General features: G+C 48.3%; 1 protein-coding gene and 2 long non-coding RNA genes across 4 annotated transcripts in view; 2 read left to right on the top strand and 1 right to left on the bottom strand.

Annotated features, from left to right (window-relative positions):
* The window catches only part of LOC309664125, a 764,383-nt gene that overhangs the window by 495,778 nt on the left and 244,135 nt on the right, over positions 1 to 24,470 (top strand). The gene's annotated exons all lie outside the window — the stretch shown is intronic.
* The window catches only part of DPYSL2 (dihydropyrimidinase like 2), a 115,685-nt gene that overhangs the window by 73,182 nt on the left and 18,033 nt on the right, over positions 1 to 24,470 (bottom strand). The window contains exon 1 of one of the 2 annotated variants that reach the window (XM_082468895.1): positions 2,863 to 3,250. The exons of the other annotated variant lie outside the window; for it this stretch is intronic. Coding sequence (XP_082325021.1) covers positions 2,863 to 2,901 — 39 coding nt within the window. The 5' untranslated portion in view covers positions 2,902 to 3,250. Of the gene's footprint in view, positions 1 to 2,862; positions 3,251 to 24,470 lie in introns of those variants that run through there. 2 annotated transcript variants of the gene reach the window in all.
* Positions 3,377 to 24,470, top strand: part of LOC309664117 — a 125,926-nt gene continuing 104,832 nt past the window's right edge. The window contains exon 1 of the long non-coding RNA XR_014265629.1: positions 3,377 to 3,520. This is a non-coding gene — a long non-coding RNA (uncharacterized lncRNA). The remainder of the gene's footprint in view (positions 3,521 to 24,470) is intronic.

Genomic DNA, 24,470 nt, shown 5'->3' with positions numbered 1-24,470 from the left:
GCAAGGTTTCAATTCAGTATGTTCTTTATATTTGCATTTATCTTCGAGGTAAATCACAGCAATTGTAGCAAAGAGGGGGAAAAAACACTTCAAACATGCACCATTTTAACTATGAAGCTGTTAAGAAAAAGGTAGTTTTAGAATAAAGTAGGTGAGATGGCAAGTTCTAAAATCTAACACCATTATTGACTGTAAACATACTGATACTTTAATTGGTACAAAAAATATATGACAAGCAGCATATAAGGGCCAAGAATGTAACAGAAATGTTATCTTATGATTCATCTCTATCCCAAATGCTGTTGATGGAATGTTATGCTAAAATTCTGTGTTCAATGGACACGCACCTGTATTAGTCCCTGCTGGGTTTAAATGACTGCTTTTTTAATATACAGAGCACTTCAAAGAACGGCGTTCATTTTGACAACGGTTAACTCAAAATTCAGTTAAGAATAATATTCTCAGCAAGTGCTTTATATTTAGCACCTACCAAGAAGAAATTACAGCAACTTTTTAAAAATATATATAAGCTACTAGAGACCTAGGAAAAAAGATACTTTTACACAGAAATGCACACACACCTGGGTTTAGAAAGTATTTATTGTTTTTCTAACATCATGAGAAACACTAAGATTATTTTAATTGTTACACTGTAGGGGCCTTCATCCTGCTGTAGACTTTGGAAAGTCAAATGGGAATAAACAGTCAGAAACGATTCCTGCATTTATATAAGGTAAAGGTTAAGACCTTTACAAAATCCTGTCCTGTAAACCACGTCACCCAAGCCTCAAATCAAATCTGTGAGGTGATGGGAGCTAGATTCTTGTCCCAAGGACACATAAAGAAACTGAGGCTCAGAGAGGTTAAGCCACTGGCCCAAGGTCACCTGATCCAGTGCACTTATCTGTCTACAGTGATCTCCCCCTCTTCCCCAGAATCCAGCTCTGATGGGATAAACATCGCCTGGGAGGCAAAGAGAAGCCCTGCCCTTCACCACCTGTTCCCCTTAGTCACTGCAGTACCTGTTCCAGCCATCATGCGAATCCCCGAGCCAATATCATGTTGAGAAAAAAAATGAAACATCACAGCCCCGCTCACTCGAGTGGCATCTTACATAACAGGCTGGCCGTGCTGACGGAGGAAGGGAAACCATGCTATAGGTCCTATGATAATGCCACCAGATTTTGTTAAAGGGCAGAGGGGGCGCTCTTCTAAAAATCAGTCTTGTTGATTGTTTGCTTTTTAAATTTTTTTCTCCCCACACTGTCAAAACGAAACTGCCTTTTTCATTCACGAAGACAGCAGAGTACTTGAGGCTTGCAGCAAATCTGCTCTCCACCCCACTCCCCAGATTCCTTCCTGCAGTGCAAGGAACACATAACGCTGGGTTCCCCGGCCCTCTGCCCTTTGGGATCTTGGGTCCTTGGCCCTCAAGAAAAACCTAGTACCCACCCCCCGCTGTAGAACCCCTCATCCTGTAAATTCTCCCGAGCACACGCCCCTTCCCCTGTGCATGTGCTCCCACATCTCTCTCCTGCGGATGGGTGTGCCCTTGTACATCCAGTGGAAGTCGGGGTACCCGTGGCTAAGGAGGAAACCAGAGCGAAATCACGCCCTCAAACCCAGCCCTAAACACATCTGGACTTTTCAAAGATTCTTTCGGTCACCGCCTCAGCCCTGGTTTCTACCCAGCAATCAGCCGGCCCATTGCAATTGCACATCATTACATAACAATGAATTTCCCTCGCGTTCCTCCCTCCCCGGAATTTCACTCGGGGATGTAGAGAAATAGGACTGGCGAGACTTTTCCGGGAAAAGATGGGGAGAAGATGGGGGCGGGGGAGCAGCGGGAACAAGAACCTGTGTTCATCGCCGAAGCATCGCAAAGTCATCGCTTGGAGCTTCTCGCGATTTACAAACTAACAACCCCAGGCCCCAGAGCTGCGCCGGCGTCTCCGGCCTCTGCGATCATTGTCTGGCCGAGGCCGAGCCATCTGCTCCGCGCGTCGCGCAGCGCCATTACCTCCCGGAGCCCGGCTCGGCGCTGTCCCCAACGCCCACCCTCCCAGCCCGCTTTGTATGCGCCAACACGGACGCCTCCCCGGCTGCAGAAGGGGCAGAAAGACACAAGAAAGCGAGCCCAGAGCCGCCAGGGTCCCAGCCCCAAACCACTGGGCGAGGAAGCCGAGAGGGCCACCAAAAACCGGTCCCGGTCAACAAAAAGCCCAAGCCTACCTCCCCCCCTCCTCTGCTCATCACCGCGTCCCTATTTTTCCTTCCCGTTTCCACAGGATCCCGGTCCACCCAGCCCTTTTCAGCATCCCTCTGCTGTCATTACGCCTCCGGGCTAAAACCCGCTCCTTTTTCTGAGGAACCGGAGGAAGCCTCCAGAAAGCCCTTTATGGTGGGGGGCGGGAGATACAGGGAGAATCCATTTCCCCATCTCCCCATCCAGCTCCTGGAGTCCAGCTCCTGGAGTCCAGCATCGCAGCACGCAGCCGGGAGAACAATATCCGAGCTTCAACCATGCATATTCAATCTGGCATCCATTTGCTTACACCCCGCAGGCCAGCACTACAGCATCTCGCTCTGACAATAAAAGGATACAGCGGATCTGGCGCGCTACCTAAAACGACCTTAATGCACTCACGCTCCTATTTTAATGCCTTAGAAACTATATGGCTTACAATTCTATAGGATTGCGTCTCCCATCACGATCGCCTTCTTTAGCAACAAGGGAAAAAAAGGAAAAAAAAAAAAGTTGGGTCTCTCTTCCTCCCCCTCCTTTAAAAAAAATCCTTATATGTTCTGAGCCACAAAAGGTTGCTGGCCGATTGCAGATTTCACAAGTACCAAACTCACCGTGATGCGTGGAATATTTTTCTTCCCCTGATAAGACATCTCTCTCCTGGGAAAAAATTAATTTCAAGAGGGCAGCTTTAAAACAAAAATTGCCCGGAAAGAGACTTGGTATTTTTTGCAGGATTGAAAAATGTGCAGCCGCTTAGCTGGTCTTGCTGATAGAAATTTTCAGGAATGTTAAGAGATATATGCAATCCTCTGTCTCCCTTTCTTCCTCTCCTCCAACACTGCCTCAGCTAGGGTGGAAAAAAAGAAAGAGAGAGAGAGAGAGAGACAGAGAGACAGAAAGAGAGAGAGAGACAGAGCAGTAGGGAAGGGGGTGGAAATAAACTACAGCAATAAAAGCCTCGGTTCAAGTCGGCCACCGCGGCGCATGCGCCGCCAGCCACTCCCTTTCCTCTCAGGCCAAAGCCGTCCGCTTCGAGATAGACGAGTCCTGATTGGCCACAATCGTGGGATATGCAAATGAGTGCAGGCGGGGAGGGGTGCGGCGCGAGAGCGCGAATTGCTGCAGTGTGCGGCCGAGGGCGGCGGTCGGTGCGTGCGCCCGAGCGGGGAGCGCGCCTTTCGCGCCCTTTCTTTGCATTGGTGCATCGGCCACCCGGGCTGGCAGCGGCCCCAAATGCAGCATCAGCAACGCAGGGACAGCGGAGGGGTGGTCATTACGAGCAGGGAGAACCGCGCCCCGCGACGGTGGGCTTCGGTGCGGCCCAGGCGGCACGCACCCGCTCGCGCGCGCCCCGGTGGATGCTCGCCCGCGCGCCAATCCGCGGAGGCCGCCGCTGCAGCCCGCGTGGGGTGACTGTGCCGAGCCAATAGCTTTGCTGGCGGCGAGCGCGCGACTGCACGGCCGGCCGGCGCCGCGCCGCCCGGGAGGGGCGCCCAAGTACTCCTCCCGCCGCCGTCGCCTTTCGCGAAGGCTCGCTCGGCCTCCGCCCAGGAGTCGAAGGGGGAATTCAGATGGCCGCGAGCGGAGGGAAGGGGAGCGGGGCGGGAAGTCTCCGCGCGGCGCCGCGCCGGCCACGCCCAGCCCCGGAGAAGGGTAGCTGGCCGCGGGCCTGCGGGCGGCCGGCGCCGGGCTGGGCTCCCCCGGGGTGGAGGAGCGCGGGCCCGAGGTGAGGCAGCAAACAGGAAGTGGAGCCGGAGACCGGGCTTCGGGCATCAGTGGCCTGGCAGCTAGCTGGAAAGGAAAGTCCGAAGCCCTCACTGCTCTGAGTAGGGAAGGAAGGCAGCCGGGGAAGACTGTAGCCCGCTGCTGGGGATGGAAACCCCGCCCTGAAACGTCCTTTTGTGCCTTGGGGTCGCAGGGAACTTGGGGGCAGGGGGGGAAGCAGCAGCCGCCTGTTGAGGCCAAAAAAGGCCCAATCTAGGGCCCGGGTCTCCTCTTTAACAGTCACGCTCACCTGCACCCATTTGGGGGTATGGTGGAGAGAGTGCATTTCGCTGCTGCCTGCAATTTTGTTGAAGAGAAACTGTTGGGATTGCAGCGCCCTAGGAGCCCAAAGGATTTGCATTGCTGTAGGCGGGCCCCTACTTAACATAATGAGGCCAGAAGCCGGGAGATGAACTGGAGAAGCAGGAGGAATGAAAAAAAGGCGAGCTTATATCCTAAAAAGCAAGGGATCCTGAGTCATGGAGAGAACCTCCCAGAATCTGAGTTTAAAACACGGGAGGAGACTTGACTCCCCAGCCAGAGATCCTATCACACTTACAGCAGCTTTTAAGGCCTCTCTTCTTGGGCTAGCAGCTGAGCAGGCTGGGACCCCTTGGCTCTGTCCAAGTCCTGCTCTGATGCTCTTACTTCAGAATCCCTGTAGAAGGAAAAAGCTGGACCAGTTGATCCCAAGCAATCTACCAAAGGTCATCTCTTTGGAAAGCTGCCCAGCCAGGTACAATGACTAAAACATCTGGGCTGGCCCACAGCTTTGGGCTTCTCTGCTTGAGATCAAACAATAGATAGAATCCCTACATAATCGAGGCCTTCAGGCAACCATGAAAAAAAAAAAAAAAAAGAATCTAATTGGCTCACACCTGATCAGCAAAGATTAGCCAGATAAATGCAAAATAATCCTGAGGCTACTATGGGCCCATGTTTCAAAGTCTTTCTGCCTCTGGCCACTTTGGATGGTTATTTGTCTGTCCAGAAGGTGTAAAATGCACCCTTTCATTCCTATTGCTGTAAATTCTGAAGTCCCAGAAAGGGGCTGTGAGGCATGCAGCAAGCTTCCCAGCTGGTTATTTCATTCCAGTTCCAATTAGCTGTGCATCTTAAAAATTAAAAGGGAGCATTTCCCCCTCCAACTACGTGATGTGCTAAGAGCCAAGTGAGTTGAAGTCAGCAAGTATTGGTGTCACCCTAAAAGGGTCAAAGTCACAAGTCTGAGAAAGCATAGAATGTACCCTCCTACCCGAGAAAACCCACTGTAGGCTCCAACTAGCAGTGGGGGTAGGGGGGGGGAGAGGGCAGCAGGGGGACGAGTGTCCTATTAAATCATAAGGAAAATACTACTTGGCAAACAATGAGTCAAATTAATTTAAAACAAAATAACCTCTAATTACATTATTTGTTTATATTCTTGTTCTATCTTCCTGCTCCTGAATTGCTTGATCATAACAGCTTTAACTATACCTTGTTATTGATCAGTTTGCCCTTGAATATTTTGCTCCCAGGAGCTTTTATGTCCGTCTTATTTGTATCAGTCTTATTTCTATACCCATTCATATGAGGTTCCTAGTCCGTGATAACTGATATTACCACTCATAAATATCTAAAGATGTAAGGTGTAAGTTGATTTGTCTGTTCTGAGTAGAGCCTAAGAGTATTTGGCACATAGAAGATTCCAAATAGTTTTAGCTGACCAAGGAAAAGAACTGTCAGTAATCTGCATTTTTTAGCATACTTACCACTCAATGCAATGCAGAAAAGTAAAGGACGTGGGGGAGACTTTTCCACCCACTCTGCATTGATTGACTTGTTAATATACAGTATTTTTACACTGTCTTTAGACACTCAATGACAATTGCCTGTAAAGTTAAAAATCATTGTCCCTGAACCATATATATGAACCGATTCTCAGGCATTGATTTTTCTGAATTTTTAAAACATTAAAGCATTATAAGCTGGCCTAGTCCACATTCATGACCCCTTCCCAGAGCCCCTGCCTCCCCACTTCCCATACTCCTCCCCCAGCATCCAGAAAGAGCAAGAAGTGATGAACAGTGGGTTAATGAGATGGTTCTATCCCGGGCATCCTGGTGATCTGGAGGAAGGGCGAACTTGCCTCGTGATCCATGAGCGGCAGGAGTGAGTTCTACTCCGGTGCTGTACCAGACCGACCACAGTCTCTCTGGAGCCTCATCTCCCATCTCTCAGCACCCACGACCCCACACCCAGGCTCAGGGGGGGCGCATGCAGACACACACCAACACACGCACTGCCCTCCGGGCCACGTGCCTTCTCAAATCCAGGCCTGCGGATGCTGGTCCCTTTTCCTGCTCCCTCAACACTTCCTCTAAGTGCGAGCTGAGGGACTTCCCTGTTGGTCCGGTGGTTAAGACTCTGTGCTTCCGTTGCAGGAGGCACGGGTTCAATTCCTGGTCGGGGAACTAAGATCCCACAGGCTGCACGGCGCCGCCAAAACAATAAATAAAATAGATAAGACTGAGCTTAGGCTTCCCTGGTGGCGCAGTGGTTGAGAATCTGCCTGTTAATGCAGGGGACACGGGTTCGAGCCCTGGTCTGGGAAGATCCCACATGCCGTGGAGCAACTAGGCCCGTGAGCCACAACTACTGAGCCTGCGCGTCTGGAGCCTGTGCGCCACAACAAGAGAGGCCACGATAGTGAGAGGCCCGCGCACCATGATGAAGAGTGGCCCCCGCTTGCCGCAACTGGAGAAAGCCCTTGCACAGAAACGAAGACCCAACACAGCCAAAAATAAATAAATTTAAAAAGAAACAAACAAACAAAAAAAAAGAGTAAGCTTAAATGTCACCTCCTCACCGGGTGCATCTGCACCCATCCACCCCCCAAAGCATTGAGCACAGCCTCCTCTATTCACCTCTGCTGTAACACACATCCTGTTGCATCGTAATTACTTGTCCATTTCTTCTATCAGAGCATGGCTCCCAGAAGCTAAGAGCCTTGTATTCCTCTTTTTCCAGTGACCAGCACACTGCCTGATCCGTGGCGGGACCCTCAACGTTTGGCACATAAACAAATGCTGTCATTGCTATTACAAGAAAAAAGACTCACATCCCTACGGAGGTGAGTTTGGTTGTCAGCAACATCCCCAGCTCAGGCCTTTCTTTTAGCCCTGCCACCTTGCTGGGGCTTCCTTCCTGGCCAGCCCACTCCTGTCCTCTGAAACTGCATGAGGACCTTGTTAGAATGCAGCTTATTATTCCTCGCACAGGTGTAGCTGCCTGAATCTTAAGCTACGCCTCCCCTAAAAAAAAACTGCCACATACCACCAAGACTGAGAAAACACGGGGAGAGAGCATCGAATCCTAAAACAACTCCAGCATCAGATGAGGCGTCTCTAGTCATTTTTTCTCAGCATCAATTTCTTCAATCGTTCTTTTCTCCACCCTCCCATTATTCCTTGCATGTGCCCATGTTATGCCATTTATCGTATTACTCCATCAACACACTACTACCCTCACCTATAACCAGGTGAGCACGGTTTTCCTTCCATGTAAAGTTTGAGTTCATGGAGTCCAGGAACTCTCAAAAGTCTTACTCATCTCTTACGCTAATATGGGGCCCGACAGCGCAGGGGCTCAAGAAGGATGGGGTGCATGGAGTGATGACGTCCAATCAGGATTTTTGAGGTGTTCCCATGCTACAACCTTTCAGGAACTGCGGGCGGGAGGTGAGGTACTGTCACTCAGGCACTCCGGGGTGGCTGGGCTGCTTTCGGTTCCTCGGCACCCTCAGCAGCAGTCCTGGACCAGCCCTGCCACTGCCCTCGGTTTCTTCTTCCCCCTTTGGGGAGCAGGGGTAACCATTTCTGCTTCTGTGGCCCCCTGGGCCTCTGTGGAAGTGGAACCTAGAGGATGTCACCGAGCAGGGAAAGTCCAAATATAAATTGCTGGCAAAGAAGAGAAGATTTCAAGTCCCCACTTTGCTGCAGTACAGACGCCAAGGGCTGTGGCCTCAAATGCAGCCTGCCGCAGAAGGCAAAATTAATGAGGTGGTAAAGAGAAAGGACTGGAATTCTGCCTTGCCAAAAACTAAGGGCATCGACTAGGACACCGAACGGGAAGTGATGCTTGCTTCTCTGCAGCTGGAATCAGGCCATGACGGTCCTTTGTTTTGTGCATGTAACTCTGAAGGGGCAGAGTCTGCAGAAGAACAGCCAAGGACCAACAGATTCAAGCCTGCCCACTGCCTTTTCCAGTGGGTGCATCCTTTACCGGGGGGGACAGAGTGGGGGCAGATGAGGGTCGGGAGTGACTGGCCCTCTGAGCCAGATGCTGATTTTGCTGGAACTGGAAGTCGGGGCTCTGAAGCATCCTGACGAAGTCCTTACTGCACGAAGAAGCAAGTTTCATCGTCCAAATCTTGTCCGACATCAGGGCACAGAAGAAAGCGTACACTTCACAGAATCTAGTAGATGTTGGCTTTCTCCTCTTAGCTCCAGTTGGCACACAATCCTCCCAAATGACCCCTGCCTTATCTGTCTCGCACAGCACCCTCTGTGGGACTACAGACTTTCCCTGGGCTCTTTCAGTCAGAGCCGAGACAGATAGCATCTCGCTCTGGCCATCGTGCCTCAAGCTCGCCCTCTGGTGGCAAATGAGGAGAGTGGTTCTGGTCCTCTTGGTCCTTGTCTGGTGTGATGGATGATGACTCAGGACTAGGAAAGGGTCTTGGAGACACTTTTTCCAGTGTTCCTGGGTCTTAATCATCACCTGGAGTGATTTTGCCTCTGTGTCAGAATCATCCAGGACCCCAGCTCAGACCTGCTGATTAGAATCTCCAGAGATAAGGCCCAAGAATGTTTTTAAACTAGTCTAACTCTGGCCTGTAGACCACCCCTACCCTCCTTTTACAGAAGAGGAAGCTGGGAGAATATGAACTAAAATGCAGGTCTCACTCCCTGCCCGGGACTTCCCCCTCCTCAAAGTACATCGACGGTCCTGCTCTTTCCCCAGTGCGAGCATCTTATGAAAGAGTGATTAATATCATCATCCCTATCTTTCTACTTATCTGTCCTCACTGTTACGTAGTCAGCAAGGAGGGAATTGACATTCACTGAGCACCTACCATAGTCTAGGTACAGCACTGGGTGCTTTAAATACATCTTATTCAATCCTCCCCAAAATCTTACTAGGTATAAGTCTCCATATCCTTATTTTCTAGGCAGGAGAGTGAAGCTCAAAGAAACCTCTCTTTCAAGTGCAAGAGCGGGATTCTAATCCAGGTTTGTGTGGTGACCCCAAGCCCAAGGCGCTAGTTCTTTGAATGATTAAAATACTTGTTTAGCAGAAACCAGGACCCGCCATGAAAGAGGTGGGTGTAGGTGGTCTGCAGTGTCATTCTTTTTTTTTATTATTATTAATTAATTTTATTTATTTATTTTCTTTCTCTTTTTTTTGGATGCATCAGGTCTTAGTTACAGGATCTTCATTGAGGCATTGCGGGATCTTCCTTTGAGGCACAGGCTCTTCGTTGTGGCACACGGGCTTCTCTCTAGTTGTGGCGCCAGGGCTTCTCTCTAGTTGTGGCATGCGGGTTTTCTCTCTCCAGTGGTGTGCAGGCTCCAGGGCACGTGGGCTCTGTAGTTTGCGGCACGCGGGCTCTCTAGTTGAGGGACACAGGCTCAGTAATTGTGGCGCGTGGGCTTAGTTGCCCTGTGGCACATGGGGTCCTAATTCCCCGACCAGGGCTTGAACTCGCGTCCCCTGCATTGGAAGGCGGATTCTTTACCACTGGACCACCAGGGAAGTCCCTGTGGTCTCTTTCTTCACCCCGTTTGCTGCCACTCGAGGCGCCGAGAACTTCCATCAGTCAATCAGGACCCGTGTGCATTACTTAGACACTCCCCCGGTCCCCAAATTAATTCTCCATCTCTTTCTTTCCTCATCATTCAACGGGATTCAGTTTCTCTCAGTGGCCCAACTTTCCTCTCATTGGAAACATGATAGATTAACATGTGACTGACAGGGGAAGAGCTTGATTGGCTGCTTCCATAAATAAAATGCAAACTCACATTTCCACCTTCTCCTCCCCAGACTCTTCCTGGGCTCCCTACCCTCCCCCACTCTGCAGCCCCCTGGTTTCCTTCTGTTTCCTCTTCTCCTATTCGTGGCAGGGCCGGCTCCTCCTCACCCTTCAATACCCTCTTCAGCGTGCTCCTCCCCGCCCAGCCTGTCTGAAGTCAGCCCACATAGTCGCCACTCTTCCCTGTCTCAGCAGCACCTCAGCAGCAATGATCACAAGTTGGAAGTATTTTTGTGTATTCGTTTACTTGGGGAATTTCGCTTCTCCCTCTCAACTGCAAACTCCCTAAGTGACCTTGCCCTCCACCCCACCCAGGACAGACCTCACAACACTCAATAAACACAAGGTGAATGAGCAAACCGATGGCACGGCCTTCCTAACGACCCCATGCCGGCATCCTCCTGCCACCCGGCCCCGCTGAGCCAGCCCGCAGCCTAGGTGAGCACCTCTGCCTCCCTGATGTAAACCCCAGGTTTTTAAAATGCCAGATATCAAGAATTCGCCTCATTGGGTTGAGTCCTGTGGGCTGGGTTCCAGTTATCCATGGCAGAACGAGCAGATGCCCTTCCCACTAGGATCTCTCCTCCAAAAGCATCCTAACGCTCAGCGCCACCTGCAGGCCAGCCTTGGGCACTGCAGACAGGTTCCTTTTTCCAAGCCCACACCTCAGGCTCCGACTCACCCACACCCAGAAAAGACAGCGGATCCTCGTCATCAGTCTGGGCCCTCCTTGATTCAGAAGCTGTGTCAGTTCCAAAACGGGCCGAGAAAAAGGATGAACTCTGTTCCCAGGGAATGTAAATAATATTTCAGGAGTTTAAGTCTCTTAAAAGAATCCAGCCGTGTTCCAATACTGAGAACTACTCACTGATTCAAAAACACTCCATGCCTCTTGACTATTTTTTTAAACAGGTTCCCTAGAGACCTCTTTGGGGCGATTTATTAGCTTAGTCTGTGAATTCTTGGAAGTAGTCCAGTTGGATATTGTAAAGGTTTCAAGAAACGCGGAATTTCCCCTTAATCAGATTGGTCTGCCTTCCCCCCCTCCTCCTTCCTTTCTCTCCAGCCCACCCAATGTTTGTTTTCAAGTTAGCCAGAGATTATTATCCACTGTGGACCAGCCCAAGACCGAAGGGAAATTGGGAGGTGAGCTCACCAGCTCCCTACGCACGGCCCCTCCTTGCATTACGACGAAGTGCCGCGCACGGCGAGGCCATCGGGCAACGCACGGGTGCTTGACCAGCTCCAGAAAAGTGTGCCCCTCTGCCCTAGGCCTGGGCTGCGGGCTCTGTGCCCCCAGAGTGTCACCCATCCAAAGACTGAGCACAGCCGGCCTCCCTCCAGAAACAGAACGAGACCTCACTAGACACAAGCAGATAAGGAAGTCAGAGAAAGATGAACAGCCAATGGAAGCTGTGCCGTGAGCAGACTCTCCATTGAGGACGTGGGCCTTTAGACCAGGTTCTACACCCACGGGCAACACTGACTTCGTGTGGGCGCTGCAGTCCAACCGTGGGAGGAGCTGGAGTGCCTGCACTGGGCCACCGGCTCAGGAGTTCCCCTCTGTTCCTCGGGAACTGAGAAATGGAGTTAAATTAGTAAAATGGCCACTTTAAAGTGACTGGGCTGAAAGAGGAAGAAAGTAATCCTGGAGGCCTAAGAGGCTAAGGGGGAGGCGGTGCCCTTCCTCTCCCCTTCTCTCTCCTCTCCATCCCAGGCCACTGTCTTCGTCTGAGGTGTCACCATCTCTCATAGGCCTAATTAACTAGGACCCTGCTGCTGGGTCTTATCCTGTCCTGAAGTCAGAGTACTTTTTCAAAGGCGCACATCTGGCCATGTTACTCTTCTGCTTATAATGCTAGAATGGCTCCACAATACCTGTGTGTTAAAGTCCAAAATCCTTGGCATCGTATCCAGGCTTTGTGAATAATCCAACCTCTGCCTACTTCTCTTGCCTTCCTTAGCTCTCTCTGCTGCCCTAGTTCACACCCCGTGCTCTAACCGCACCAAACTCTTTGCTTTCCCTGAAGGTGTTGGGCTATTTGTAGCCTCTGTGTCTGTACCCACATCTCTATCTCCCCCAACACCCCCATCCCCTCTCTGACTCCTGTACCTCCTCTGTGCAGCCATTCCTGAGCCCCCAAGTAGAGCTGACCACTCTCTCTGTTATGCACTGCTGGGCCCTGTGCAGACTTCTCACAAAGCACCCGAAACAGTTTCCTGCACCTATTTCTTTATACCTTGTCTCCCTCTCCTAGACAATAAGCTTTTTGAGGGCAGAGATGACACTTTCTTTTTTGCAGCACCCACTGTAGTGCCTTGCAGACAATAAGCACACAACAAATTCCAAAAGAGTGGATGGGTGGGTAGATGGATGGATGATGGATGATGGATGGATGGACTGATGGGTAAAGGGTGGATAAATGAATAAATGAATAAGCTCCCTGAACAAATGTCCCAGTTATAAAATACAGTTACACTGGAACTTGAGTCTAAAATGACCTTCTAAGGCACAAAATTCACAACTAGGCTCCGTCCTAGGCCCCATCCATTTAGTGAAAGCTCCCAGAAGGACCGACGGGCACTCAGGACAACCGTTCTCTCCTAGTAGAAGAGCCTGTGGACCTGTCACTAAGGCCTGAGTGCCCTAACTTGCTACCAGTACCACCTTATATTCATAGATGGATTAGGTCTTCTCTGGGAGACACTCTCCATGTTGCAGAAACGTCTAGAATCTGTGGATGTATCTCCAGACACTTCTCCTTAATGGATACGGGATAGAATAGCTTGAACAAAGGACTTCTTTATAGCACTGGCATCCTCCAGTGTGACAAATATCCTTCTTGGTTGGCATGTGGGAAGTTCAGATAGGCAAAGGCAGGACGATCAAGGTCACCTTGTGAAATGTTCCTTCACTCCAGTATTGGGATATATGTTCTTTATCTTGCCTCCTCCCACTTTTTTTTTCTTTCCTCTTTTTCTTTTTTTTTTTTTTTTTTTCTATATCAAGTCATTTGGCCATTTTGCCTACAGAACCACAAGTGGTCATGATCTGGTGGGAGATCGAGGTTATCCTCAGAACTGCAGGGGTCTGCATCCTGAACTCATGACCCCTGGGGAGCCAGTGGTTTGAGCCCTTCCCTTTCACCCCCCTTTGGGGTCAAAGCCAGAGCCGAGAGACACAGTGCAGACCATTCCCTGAGTCCTCCTCTGCTGGGGAGGCCAGAGCTGGGCATTCATGTGATGACCTCAAAAGCAGAACGATGGAGAAGAGCAGTGGGGAAGAGTACATCAAGGCCATTGTCATTTCTCCTAGCAAAGATGCAGCAAAATATGTTGTCAGGCTGCAAAGTCATAATGAAAAACACAGCACGCAGTATCAGGACACGTGGCCATTGCCAGCTTAAGCCACCCTCTCCGCCTACGCATATCCATAGCTGATTGGCCAAAGTGCAGCTGGCTTACATCTCTGTTTCAGCCTACCTAGGTTAATGCTCAGCAGCGGTTCCGACTGGGACAACCCGGGAAGCGTTCCGCGCTTACTTGTGCAGGTTAATTTGGTCCTCCGAACGACAGCGAAGAGCGGGACAGCTGGCCACGATCCCACTCGTCCTCTGCATCACCACGAACAATAGGGAAGTGACTTAGCCTCTCTGCGCCTTCGGACCTTCAACAACTCAGACAGCAACACCTGACTGAATGCCTGATTCTCCCTTCCCAGACCATGGCAGTGTCCTTCTGACAGCTTCCTCCAGGCCTGTTTAAACTGCAATGTCACGTAGCTCTCCTGTGGCAATTGTGTCTGCCCACACCAGTCTGAGTCCAACCAGCGAATGCGTGGCTGAGAGAGATGCTGCCATGTGGAACACGACATCAAAGCATGAAGATATAGTGGCTCCAGGTGATCACAGGCTGCACCCCAGCCTGGTGAAGTCCAGGCACTGGGATGATCGGATGGGAGCATCTCCTGAAAAACGGCGGGCCTCCCCTGGAATAGCTGCCCGCTACCTACCAGCTGGCATTCCTCAGAGTCCTACTCTCAGATCCCATCCCAGGGCTCTACTTCACTGGTGAACCACTGGCCTTTGCATCCTAGAGATCCACCCCCCGCCCCGCCACAAATGCCACCACTGCCACCCATTTTGCCTGAAAAGTGACTACAGGTAGCCTAATCGTTTGACGGATGGTACCTGCCCAACTAAGCACCAGTGCCAACCTCTGTTTAAGAGTCAACCTTCCGGGACTTCCCTGGTGGCGCAGTGGTAGAGAATCTGCCTGCCAATGCAGGGGACACGGGTTCGAGCCCTGGTCTGGGAAGATCCCACATGCCACGGAGCAACTAGGCCCGTGAGCCACAACTACTGAGCCTGTGCGTCTGGAGCCTGTGCTCCGCAACAAGAGAGGCCGCGACAGTGAGAGGCCCGCGCACCGCGATGAAGAGTGGCCCCCGCTTGCCACAACTAGAGAAAGCCCTCGCAGAGAAACGAAGACCCAACACAGCCATAAATAAATAAATTAAAAAAGAAAAAAAGAGTCAACCTTCCATATTCATCCTGGTGCAGACCACAGCCCCTTCCCACCGGAGGAACCAAGAGTTCTGCCTCAAGGGTGTTAAGATAAAACTCCTCCTCACGCAGGGGGTGGATCTCTTACACTCAGGGTGGAGTGGCTAGAAACGGGGTGGAGAAGTGGGATTTTTCCATCCATCTGACACTGTCAAGTCCCCATAACTCACCAAAGTTACAGCCCTGAGAAGCGTGAGACAATACGAAACTGCACGAATCATTCCTCTGACCCACATCCTGGTTATATGACAACACCTAACAAATCAGGGCAGATAAAACATAGCCGTATGTCTACGTCTAAGAAAGGGAACCACTTCTGACACGACATCGCCTTTCATGCCCCTTCCATCTAGAGCACTGTGCTTTGTAAAAGAACTTTCTGTAAGGAGAGAATGTTCTATACCTGCTCTGTCCAACACAGTCACCGCTAGCCGCCGCCCATGCCTAATGGAGCAGTAGGAACGTGGTTAGTGCGACTGAGAGACTGAATTTTTAATTTTACTTCATTTAAGTTAATTTCAATTCAAATAGCCTCTTGTGCTTATGGCTATTGCATTGGGCAGCACAGATGTGGAGACCAGGGCTTATAACTGGCCTTAATTGACACAGAATACGCCACAAGTCGCAGATTGGTGGCCCAAGGGCTAGATCAGCCCAGAGACACGTCTTGTTTGACTACGCAGTGATTTTAATTGATTTTGAATTTGTAGCCAACATTTAAAAATTAGGACACTTTGTATGAAAAAGCCACACTTCTACCTTCAGAAGCTCTAGGCAACTCTAGTGTCTGTCCCCAGGTGACACAGGTGGCTGGAGCAGGGTAGCGGCTGCCCTGGAGAGGGCCCTGTGTTCTGTGCAATTCACCACACCCCCTCCACTTCCCTCACACTGAGGCTGAGTTCCAGCTACCGTCCCTCATGTACCGCGAGACCCTCCTCATTCATAACCATTGCACATCTACCTACCTGGATCCAGGTAAGTTTTGCTCTATCCAGCCACAGACCTCTGGCAACTGTTTGAACAAAGTTTTCCCTCTGTCTGTGACTTTGATGAGCCTTAATTAAGTAGAAGGAGAAAAATAACTTATGAAACAGCTATTCACCACCAAGAAATTGTCACCTACGTTATCCATTTACCACTGTGAAATCAGTGCTATTGCTCCCATTTTACAGATGAAGAGACCAAGGCTGGAAGAAGTTAAATATATGTTAAATAACTGGGTCAAGTTCAGACAGCTAGAAAGTAACATACCCAGCATTCAAATGCAGATAAATCTGACTCCTTTGAACACCATCTGCCCACCCCACAGTGTCATTTCCAGACCATCACTCCCCCATCACGTTGCAGAAGCCCCACCCCAGTGCACCCAGTGTCCTGTGCATCTCTGTTTCCAGACCTCTCTCCACATTTATTCAGGATGTAAGCCACTGCATCGGTCTTTCTCTCTGTGGCACTGCAATGTGTCAGAGGCTGCCAGCTGTTGAGGAAATCCATGTTCCTTCTCCTTCTAAGACAGTGGTCCCCAACCTTTTTGGCACCAGGGACCGGTTTCCTGGAAGACAATTTTTCCACGGAACAGGGGTGGCGGGGGGGATGGTTTCGGGATGATTCAAGCACATTACATTTATTGTGCACTTTATTTCTATTATTATTACATTATAATATATAATAAAATCATTGTACAACTCACCATAATGCAGAATCAGTGGGCGCCCTGAGCTTGTTTTCACTTGCCACTCACTGATAGGGTTTTGAGATGAGTCTGCAAGCAATTGATTTATTAAGGTCTCTGTGCAGGCAAACCTCTCTGCTAATGATGATCTGTATTTGCAGCCTCTCCCCAGCTCTAGCATCACCGCCCCATCGCCACCTCAGATCATCAGGCATTAAAGTCTCATAAGGAGCGTGCAACCTAGATCCCTCGCATGCGCAGTTCACAGTAGGGTTCGCGCTCCTATGAGAATCTAATGCCGCCACTGATCTGCTAGGAAGCGGAGCTCAGGCGGTAATGCGAGCGACGGGGAGTGGCTGTAAATACAGATGAAGCTTCGCTCACTCGCCCACTGCTCACCTCCTGCTGTACGGCCCGGTTCCTAACAGGCCACGGCCCGGTACTGGTCCATGGCCTGGGGGTTGGGGACCCCTGTTCTAGGACACACACCTGGACTACATTTCCCAGCATCCTCAGCAACTAGATATGACAGAGTTTCTAGCCAACTGAACGTGGTTGGGTGACAACTATGGTTGTCTCTTGGGGACCTTGAGATACAGAGAACTCCCTCTATGCTCCTGCTAGCTCTTTCCTCCTTCTAGCTGACTGGGATGATGGTCCCCCACACAACCTTGGGAGCTATGTGTTCTAGGTGGTAGAGCCGTCAGCAGCCCAAGTCTCCAATTCACTGCATGCAGCAGGAACCCTGTGTCCATCCTGGCCTGCGGATCAAGAACACACACCTTGAACTATTACATGATGCAGAAATAAACTCCTCTTGTGCTTGAGCCATTATACGTACTGGAGTCTATTTGTTATAGCAGCAATATTCTTTCTATCCCAACTCCTATCATAATCCTATTTGGATTTAAAATCTGTGTGAAACACACACACACACACACACACACACACACACACACACCTCTCAGTTCATGCACCTTCTTGATCCCAGCAACCTTGGCTTGCCCTTATCTTCAGCCATTGCCTCTCAGGGCTACATGAGCCCTCATCCCCACCACAACATCAATAGTTGAATCACCTTCTTCCCTCCAAGCCGGACTCCATGGTCCATCACCTGATCAGCTCTCGGCGGCAGCATCCTTTATTCCTCTTACCCTGCAAATTTCCTGTCCTGGAGCAATGCTAAAAGTCACTATTCCTGCACCGATGCAGCGGAAGGAAGGCAGAGAAAACTCCCACTGCCTTAAAGATTGGGACAGATAACCCAGAAGAGCCTCTCACTTGCACTTGTCCTTGCCTTGGTCACCCCCTCACGTGTCTCAGCAGCTGTCATGACCTTTACCATCTTCTCGGGCCACACTCAAACCTGCCCTCGTAGAACTCACAGTCCAGCTGGCAAGGCAGATGCCGAACAAAGAATTACAAATGGAATGAGTATTCCTAGGAGAGAATCGTGCACGCCCATCTCTTCCACTTCCCCATGGTCTCACTGGAAGAGGTCAGCCTGTTCCAGGGTTATTCCTGAATCCATGCTGTGTCCCTCCCTCCTGGATCTCAATCTCTTTCTCTCTACTGTTCACTCCCTTCAGCTTGGAAACATCTTTCATCCGTTTGCGACACCCCCCCACCCTTGGCTCTGTGTTCCTCAACAGCTATTGCCTTGGCATTGATCTCCCCTCACCGTTAAGTGGCATGGTCACCATTTCCTCAACTTCAACTCCCATTTGCTTCTCAGCCACTATAATGTGGCTTCTTCCCCTGATTCCATTGAAAGAGCTCTGGCAACAAGCCCCCTCCTTGACAAACCTAAGGAACATTTTGCAGTCTTCATCTAAATTAGCCTCCCTGTGGTACTTAACATTATTGCCTCTACCATTTTTCTTCAAATTCCCCTCCCTTCCTTCCTTGACATCTTTCTTCTGGCTCTCTTTATGGCCTTTCTTTCTAAATGTTCATTGTGGGTTCCTCTTACGCCATCCTAAATACCAATGATCCTTGACGTTATCTCCTGAGCCTCTTTCTCTGCCGTGGTTTCAGTAACCACTTAAATGTTTGTGACTTCCAAATCTTCACTTCTGACCCCTCCCAGCCTTCATTCATTCATTCAACAAGGATATATTAAGTGCCTCCTATGTGCCGAAAGATACAGTAATGAAAAAAACTTATTCCTCTACTTACGGAAGTTACATTCTATAAACAGGTAAAGAAACAAATACGCAAGAAAACTACAGATTGTGGTAAGCACTATCAATGAAATAAACAGAGGATAGAAAGATGGAGAGGCCCTTTAGATACAGTGGTCTAGGAAGGTCTTTCTGGGGAGTTGACACCTGAGTGGAGATTTAGTCACAAGAGCAAAAATCAGGTCTTTGCCTCTGGAGGGAAAATTCTGGACTTAGCCTCAGGCAGCAGAGGTCAAAACAGACTCCAGAGGCAGAAGTCAGAATGTGGTGCCTGGGAACTGAATTGAGGGCTTCATCTCTGGCAGCAAAGCTTCAGACTCATTCTGTGAATCAACAGTGAAGACTTAGTCCATCTCTGGACTAAGATAAGAAGAGAGTTCACATCAGAGAGAGCAAAAAGCTGGAAAAGCTCTGAGGTTAGGATTAGGCAGTATGTTTTTAGAACAGAAAGGAGTCTGGTTTGACTGGAGAGCTGTGAGCAAGAAAGACAGAGATGAGTGTGGCAGTATAAAAACCAACGTTTCCACAATTCTTCGACATCCTCCTCTTACGGGTGGTGTCTGTGTGCCCTCCCCTTGAATCTGGGTGGGATTGTGACTGCTTTGACCAACAAGTATGTGAGAAGAGATGCTATTTGCCTTCCAAATATAGCTCATCATATACCATGTCCTGGGTTCTGAGCCACCAAGTAAGAAACGCACTACCCTGCGGCCACCATGACGTAAAGAAGCTCAAGCCATGGAGAGGCCAACACAGGAATTTCAATGGACAGTCCCTGCTGAGCCTGGTTTTTCTGCCATCGTTGCCAAGGTGCCAGACACATGAATTTAGAAGTCTCCAGATGCTGCTATCCCCTTGTTCAAGTCACCCAAAGCCATTCAAGTTTCCCCAAACGAATCCCCAGACATTGTAGAGCAGAAACAATATATTCCTGATCTATTGTATCCAAATTTCTGACCCACAGAATCCATGAGCGTAATAAAACTAATGTTGGGGAATTCCCTGGAAATCTAGTGGTTAGAACTCTGCACTTTCACTGCCGAGGGCACAAGTTCAGTCCCTGGTCGGGGTACAAAGATCCCACAAGCTGCGCAGTGAAGACAAAAACAAAAAACAAAAAAACAAAAACAAAAACAATTGCTATTGTTGGTTTTTGCCACTCCATTTTGGGGTAGTTTGTTACACAGCAATATCTACCTTGTACAACTGATGTTAAATCAATAGGTAGGGGCCACATATAGAGAACTTTCTAGACCACAGAAATAAATTTGGATTTTATTCTATGTTTATAAGGAAACCATTGAAAGGTCTTAGGGAGCAACAAAATCTGATTCATACTTTCTGTATTATTCTAGCTTCAGAGATGAAAGGATTGTTGGGAGGCAATCCATAAGAAGGGGAGAGTTGATCTAGCTGAGACGAGGGTGGGGCAGGTAGCATTGAGAGAAATGGACAAATATGTCATTGACTTTGGAGGCAATATTAACAGTTACCACTTTTTCAGTAATTACTGAGCCAGGCTTTGTTCTGAGTACTTTACATGTATTAGCTCAGGTTAATCCTCATAATACTTATATTTAATACTCACAAAACCCCTGTGAGGTAGGGTGGAAACATAGAGAGATAAAGGAACTTTCTCCAGGACACAAAACTGGTAAGTGGCAGAGCCAGGAATCTAGCATCTGTTGTCTGGCCAGAGTCTGAGCACTTACCTCCTCTTACCCACTCTTGTTGCTACTGTCAGCAGGAATCACGCACAGATTGGATAGGAGTTAAGGGCAAGGAAAATGTCATGTGGGAATTCCCTAGTGGTCCGGCGGTTAAGACTCTGTGCTTTCACTCCTGAGGGCCCAGGTTTGATCCCTGGTCAGGGAAATAAGATCCCACAAGCTGCACAGCCAAAAAAAGGGGAAAAAAAAAAAAATATATATATATATATCTCAAATGTGAACCCTAGATCTGAGGCCTGATTCTAGGTGAATGGTGGTCCTATTGATTAATATCAGGAAGACCAGGGGAGAATCAGGGTGACATGTGAGTGTGAGAATGTGGGAGCTGGTCAAGATTTCTATTTTTGAGGGGGAGGAAGATTTCCATTTGAGGCATGGTCATTTGAGATGTGTTTAAGACATCCAAGTGAAAATAAAGCTCTCAGGTGAGAAGTCAGGGCTTAGGATTTTAATTTAGGAGCCATTAGTCATGGATGGTAATTGCTACATTTTGAATGTTTTGTCCTCTCAAAATTCATGTATTGAAACCTAATCCCTAAGGTGATGATATTAGGAGGTCAGGCCTTTGGGAGGTTATTACATCATGAGAGCCTTCCTGAATGGGATTAGTGCCCTTATAAAAGAGGCCTCAGAGAGATCCCTCGCCCTTCTACCATGTGAGGACACAGCAAGAAGACGGCTGTCTATGAACCAGGAAGCAGATTCTCACCAGACACCACATGGAATCTGCTGCATCTTGATCGTGGACTTCCCAGCCTCCAGGACTGTGAGAAATAAGTTTCGGTTGTTTATAAGCCACCCAGTCTATGGTATCCTGTCATAGCAGCCTGAATGGACCAAGACAGTAATTAAAGCCAGAGGACACCATGAGACCACCTGGGGAGAAGGTGAGGATGATGGGAAGAAGAGAGGCCAGTTCTGCTATTTCTAATTCAATTAAAAAAAAAAATCTGCGGTGAGAACGAAAAAGGAGTGCCCAGAGATAATCAGAAGGATGTGGTGAAATGGGCACCAAGGAGGAAAGCCCTTCAGGAAAGCGGTAGTGGTGGATTAAGGCTGCCAAGAGGTTGACAGAATATCCCCACCCTGACAGCCTACGGGCATGTCACCTCAGACACGCTCAGTGACAAACTCCTGGATGGACCTTTCTCTTCTCATTTGCCCGCCTTGCTTCTTTGAAGGTTACGGTGGGCGGGCAGAGAGTGAAATAACTGATGCGACAGCTATGGGATTATATAAGGTGTGTTAATTACCACGGACAACTGCTCTCTCCTCTCCTCTGTGAGACCCTAGTTCAAATTCAAATTCCTCTTTGGACCTGGAGGCCCCATGAAAACTCATCCTATAATTAATGGAACTTCTTTCCTTTCTGGTGAGAAGTAAGTGCGATCAGCAGATTGTAAACTCCTGTCAATTATACTTAGGTGGATCACGCTGAGGTCCACATGCATATTTACGTGTACAAAAATGAACTCAAAACAGATCAAAAACCTAAATGGAAGAGATAAAACTATAAAACTCTAAGAAGAAAACATAGGGGTAGATCTTTGTGCCCTCAGATTAGGAAATTGGTTTCTTAGACATGACACCAAAAGCTCAAGCAACAAAAGAAAAGATAGATAAATCAGACTTCATCAAAATTTAAAACTTTTATGCATCAAAGGACACCATCCAGAAAGTGAAAAGACAACCCACAGAATGGGAGAAAATATTTGCAAATCATGTATCTGATAAATGGCTAGTATCCAGAATATATAAAAAACTCCTAAACTCAACAACAAAAAGACAAACAACCTGGCTAAAAAATGGACAAAGGACTTGAATAGATGTTTCTCCAAAGAAGATATACCAATGGCCAATAAGCACATGGAAAGATGCTCAACATCATTAGTCATTAGGGAAATGCAAATCAAAAGCACGATGAGATACCACTTCACACCCAGCAGGATAGCTATAATCAAAAACACTAAAAAAAAGTGTTATCGAGGATATGTAAAAATTGGAACCCCTCATATACTGCTGGTGGGATTGTAAAATGGTGCAGCCACTGTGGAAAACAGTTTGGCAGGTCCTTAAAAAGTTAAACATAGAGTTACCATATGAACCAGGAATTCAACTGCTAGATATATATTTAAGAGAACTGAAAACATATGTCCATACAAAAACTTATACATGAATATTCATAGCAGCATTTTTCCTAACAGCCAAAAAATGAAAACAATCCAAATTCCTGTCAACTGATGAAAAAATAGTATATCCATATAATGAACTATCATTCAGCCCCCAAAAAAGGGAGTGAAGTACTAATACATATTACATGTGGATGAACTTTGAAAATATTATGCAAGTTCCGGCTGCTATACCAAAATGCCATAGACTGGGTGGCTTAAGCAACATTCATTTCTCACAGTTCTGGAATCCAAGATCAGGACGTCAGCATGGTCGGGTTTCGGTGAGAGTTCTCTTCCTGGTTTACAGATAGCAATCTACTCATTGTACCCTCACATGGCAAAGAGAGAGAGAGAGAGAGAGAGAGAGGACTAGCTCTCCTTCTCTTTTTAGAAGGGCACTAATCCCATCATGGGAGCGCCACCCTCATAACCTAATTACCTCTCAAAGGCTCCACCTCCTAATACCAATCCAGTAGGGATTAGGAATTCAACATATGAACTTTGAGTGGACACAAACATGCAGCCCATAAAACTAAGGGAAGGAAGCCAGTCACAAAGGGCCATACATTGTATGAGTCCATTTATATGAAAGGTCCAGAATAGGCAAGTCAATAGAGACAGAAAGCAAATTCATGGTTTCCAGGGGCTGGGGGTGGAAGAAATAGAGAGCAACTACTTAATGGGTGTCCCTGGGGCATGATAAAAATGTTTTGAAGGTAGATGGTTGCACAATTTGTGAATAAACTTAAACCACTGAATTGCATTCTTTAAAGGGGTAAAAATTTTGTGGTAAGTGAATTATATCTCAATAAAAAATGCTTTTTCCAAAACTCACTCCTCTCCTGAGGTTCACTCTGACCCCATTTGCCCTTGGAAGACATCTTCCCCTCCCCTTTTACCTAAAAATTGAGCCCACCAGGGACAAATGCCCTCAAGTGCCTCTCTTCACCTTCAGCCTTATCCCTGGGTTCACATAGTCTCTTCCCAGCTGCAAGAGAAAGTGCTGATCATCCCCAAGCAATGTGATCATCCCCACATTTACCTCTGCTTGAAGCCAATCCCTCCCTCCTTATCAGGGAACCACTCCCCACTCTCTAACAGTCCTGCCCTCCTACTGGGGCCTTCCTCTCACTATGCAAATACATACAATCAGGATTCCCCATCTTACAAAAAGCAGATGAACTTACAAACACACAAGGATCCTCCCTGTGCCTGCCTCCCTAGCAAATTTCCTGTCTTTCTTAAGGATACCCAAATGTGATCCCCTCACTTACCTCCACCACCTCACTCCCACTCTCCCCAACCTCACAGCACACAGCAGCTGCCACCCACCCTCCATCAAGACTGCTCCCACAAAGACCCAGAGCCTAACAGACAACCAGTGGGCCCTTTCAGGCTTCATCCTACTTTATTTTATTCTGCATTAGACACTATTGACCATCCTGCCCCTTCTGAAATTTCCTTCCCTCCCTTCTCTATCTTAACTTTTTTGATATTAATTAACATCATAGGCCATCGATTAAGCACCTGCTAATACCAGGCGCTGTATGTCTACAATCCTCTTGGTTAATCCGAGTGGTGCTATGGAATAAGGGTTGTCTCTATTTTTCTTATTGGCTCCAGAGCTAGCAGATTCATTATACTGAGGCCCAGAATAAAATAATTGACTCACCTCCAGCTCTAGATGGCTCTAGCAGTGCTCCATCTACCATGCTACCACTCTTGCTTGCAATTCATCCTATTCCTCTGGTTGCGGCTCCTTAATCTCTTTTAGTCATTTTGCCACCAGACTTATCCCACCTCTAATAAATTCTTCACCCTCCTGCTAGGTCATTAGATAATGATAAGGGGATCAATTCATCAAAATGATATAACTGTAAATATATGTGCAGCCAACACTGGAGCACCTAAATATATTAAGCAAATACAATACTAACAAATCTGAAGGGAGAAATAGACAAGAATACAATAATATTAGGGGACTTCAATATCTCACTTTCAACAGTGGATAGATCATCCACTCAAAAGCAACAAGAAAATGTTGGATTAGAACTACACTTT

Source organism: Balaenoptera physalus (assembly GCF_965194825.1).
Source record: "Balaenoptera physalus genome assembly, chromosome: 7".
NCBI lineage: Eukaryota > Metazoa > Chordata > Mammalia > Artiodactyla > Balaenopteridae > Balaenoptera > Balaenoptera physalus.
The sequence above is the reverse complement of the archived record's forward strand: the minus strand, read 5'-3'. Positions and strand labels throughout refer to the sequence as shown.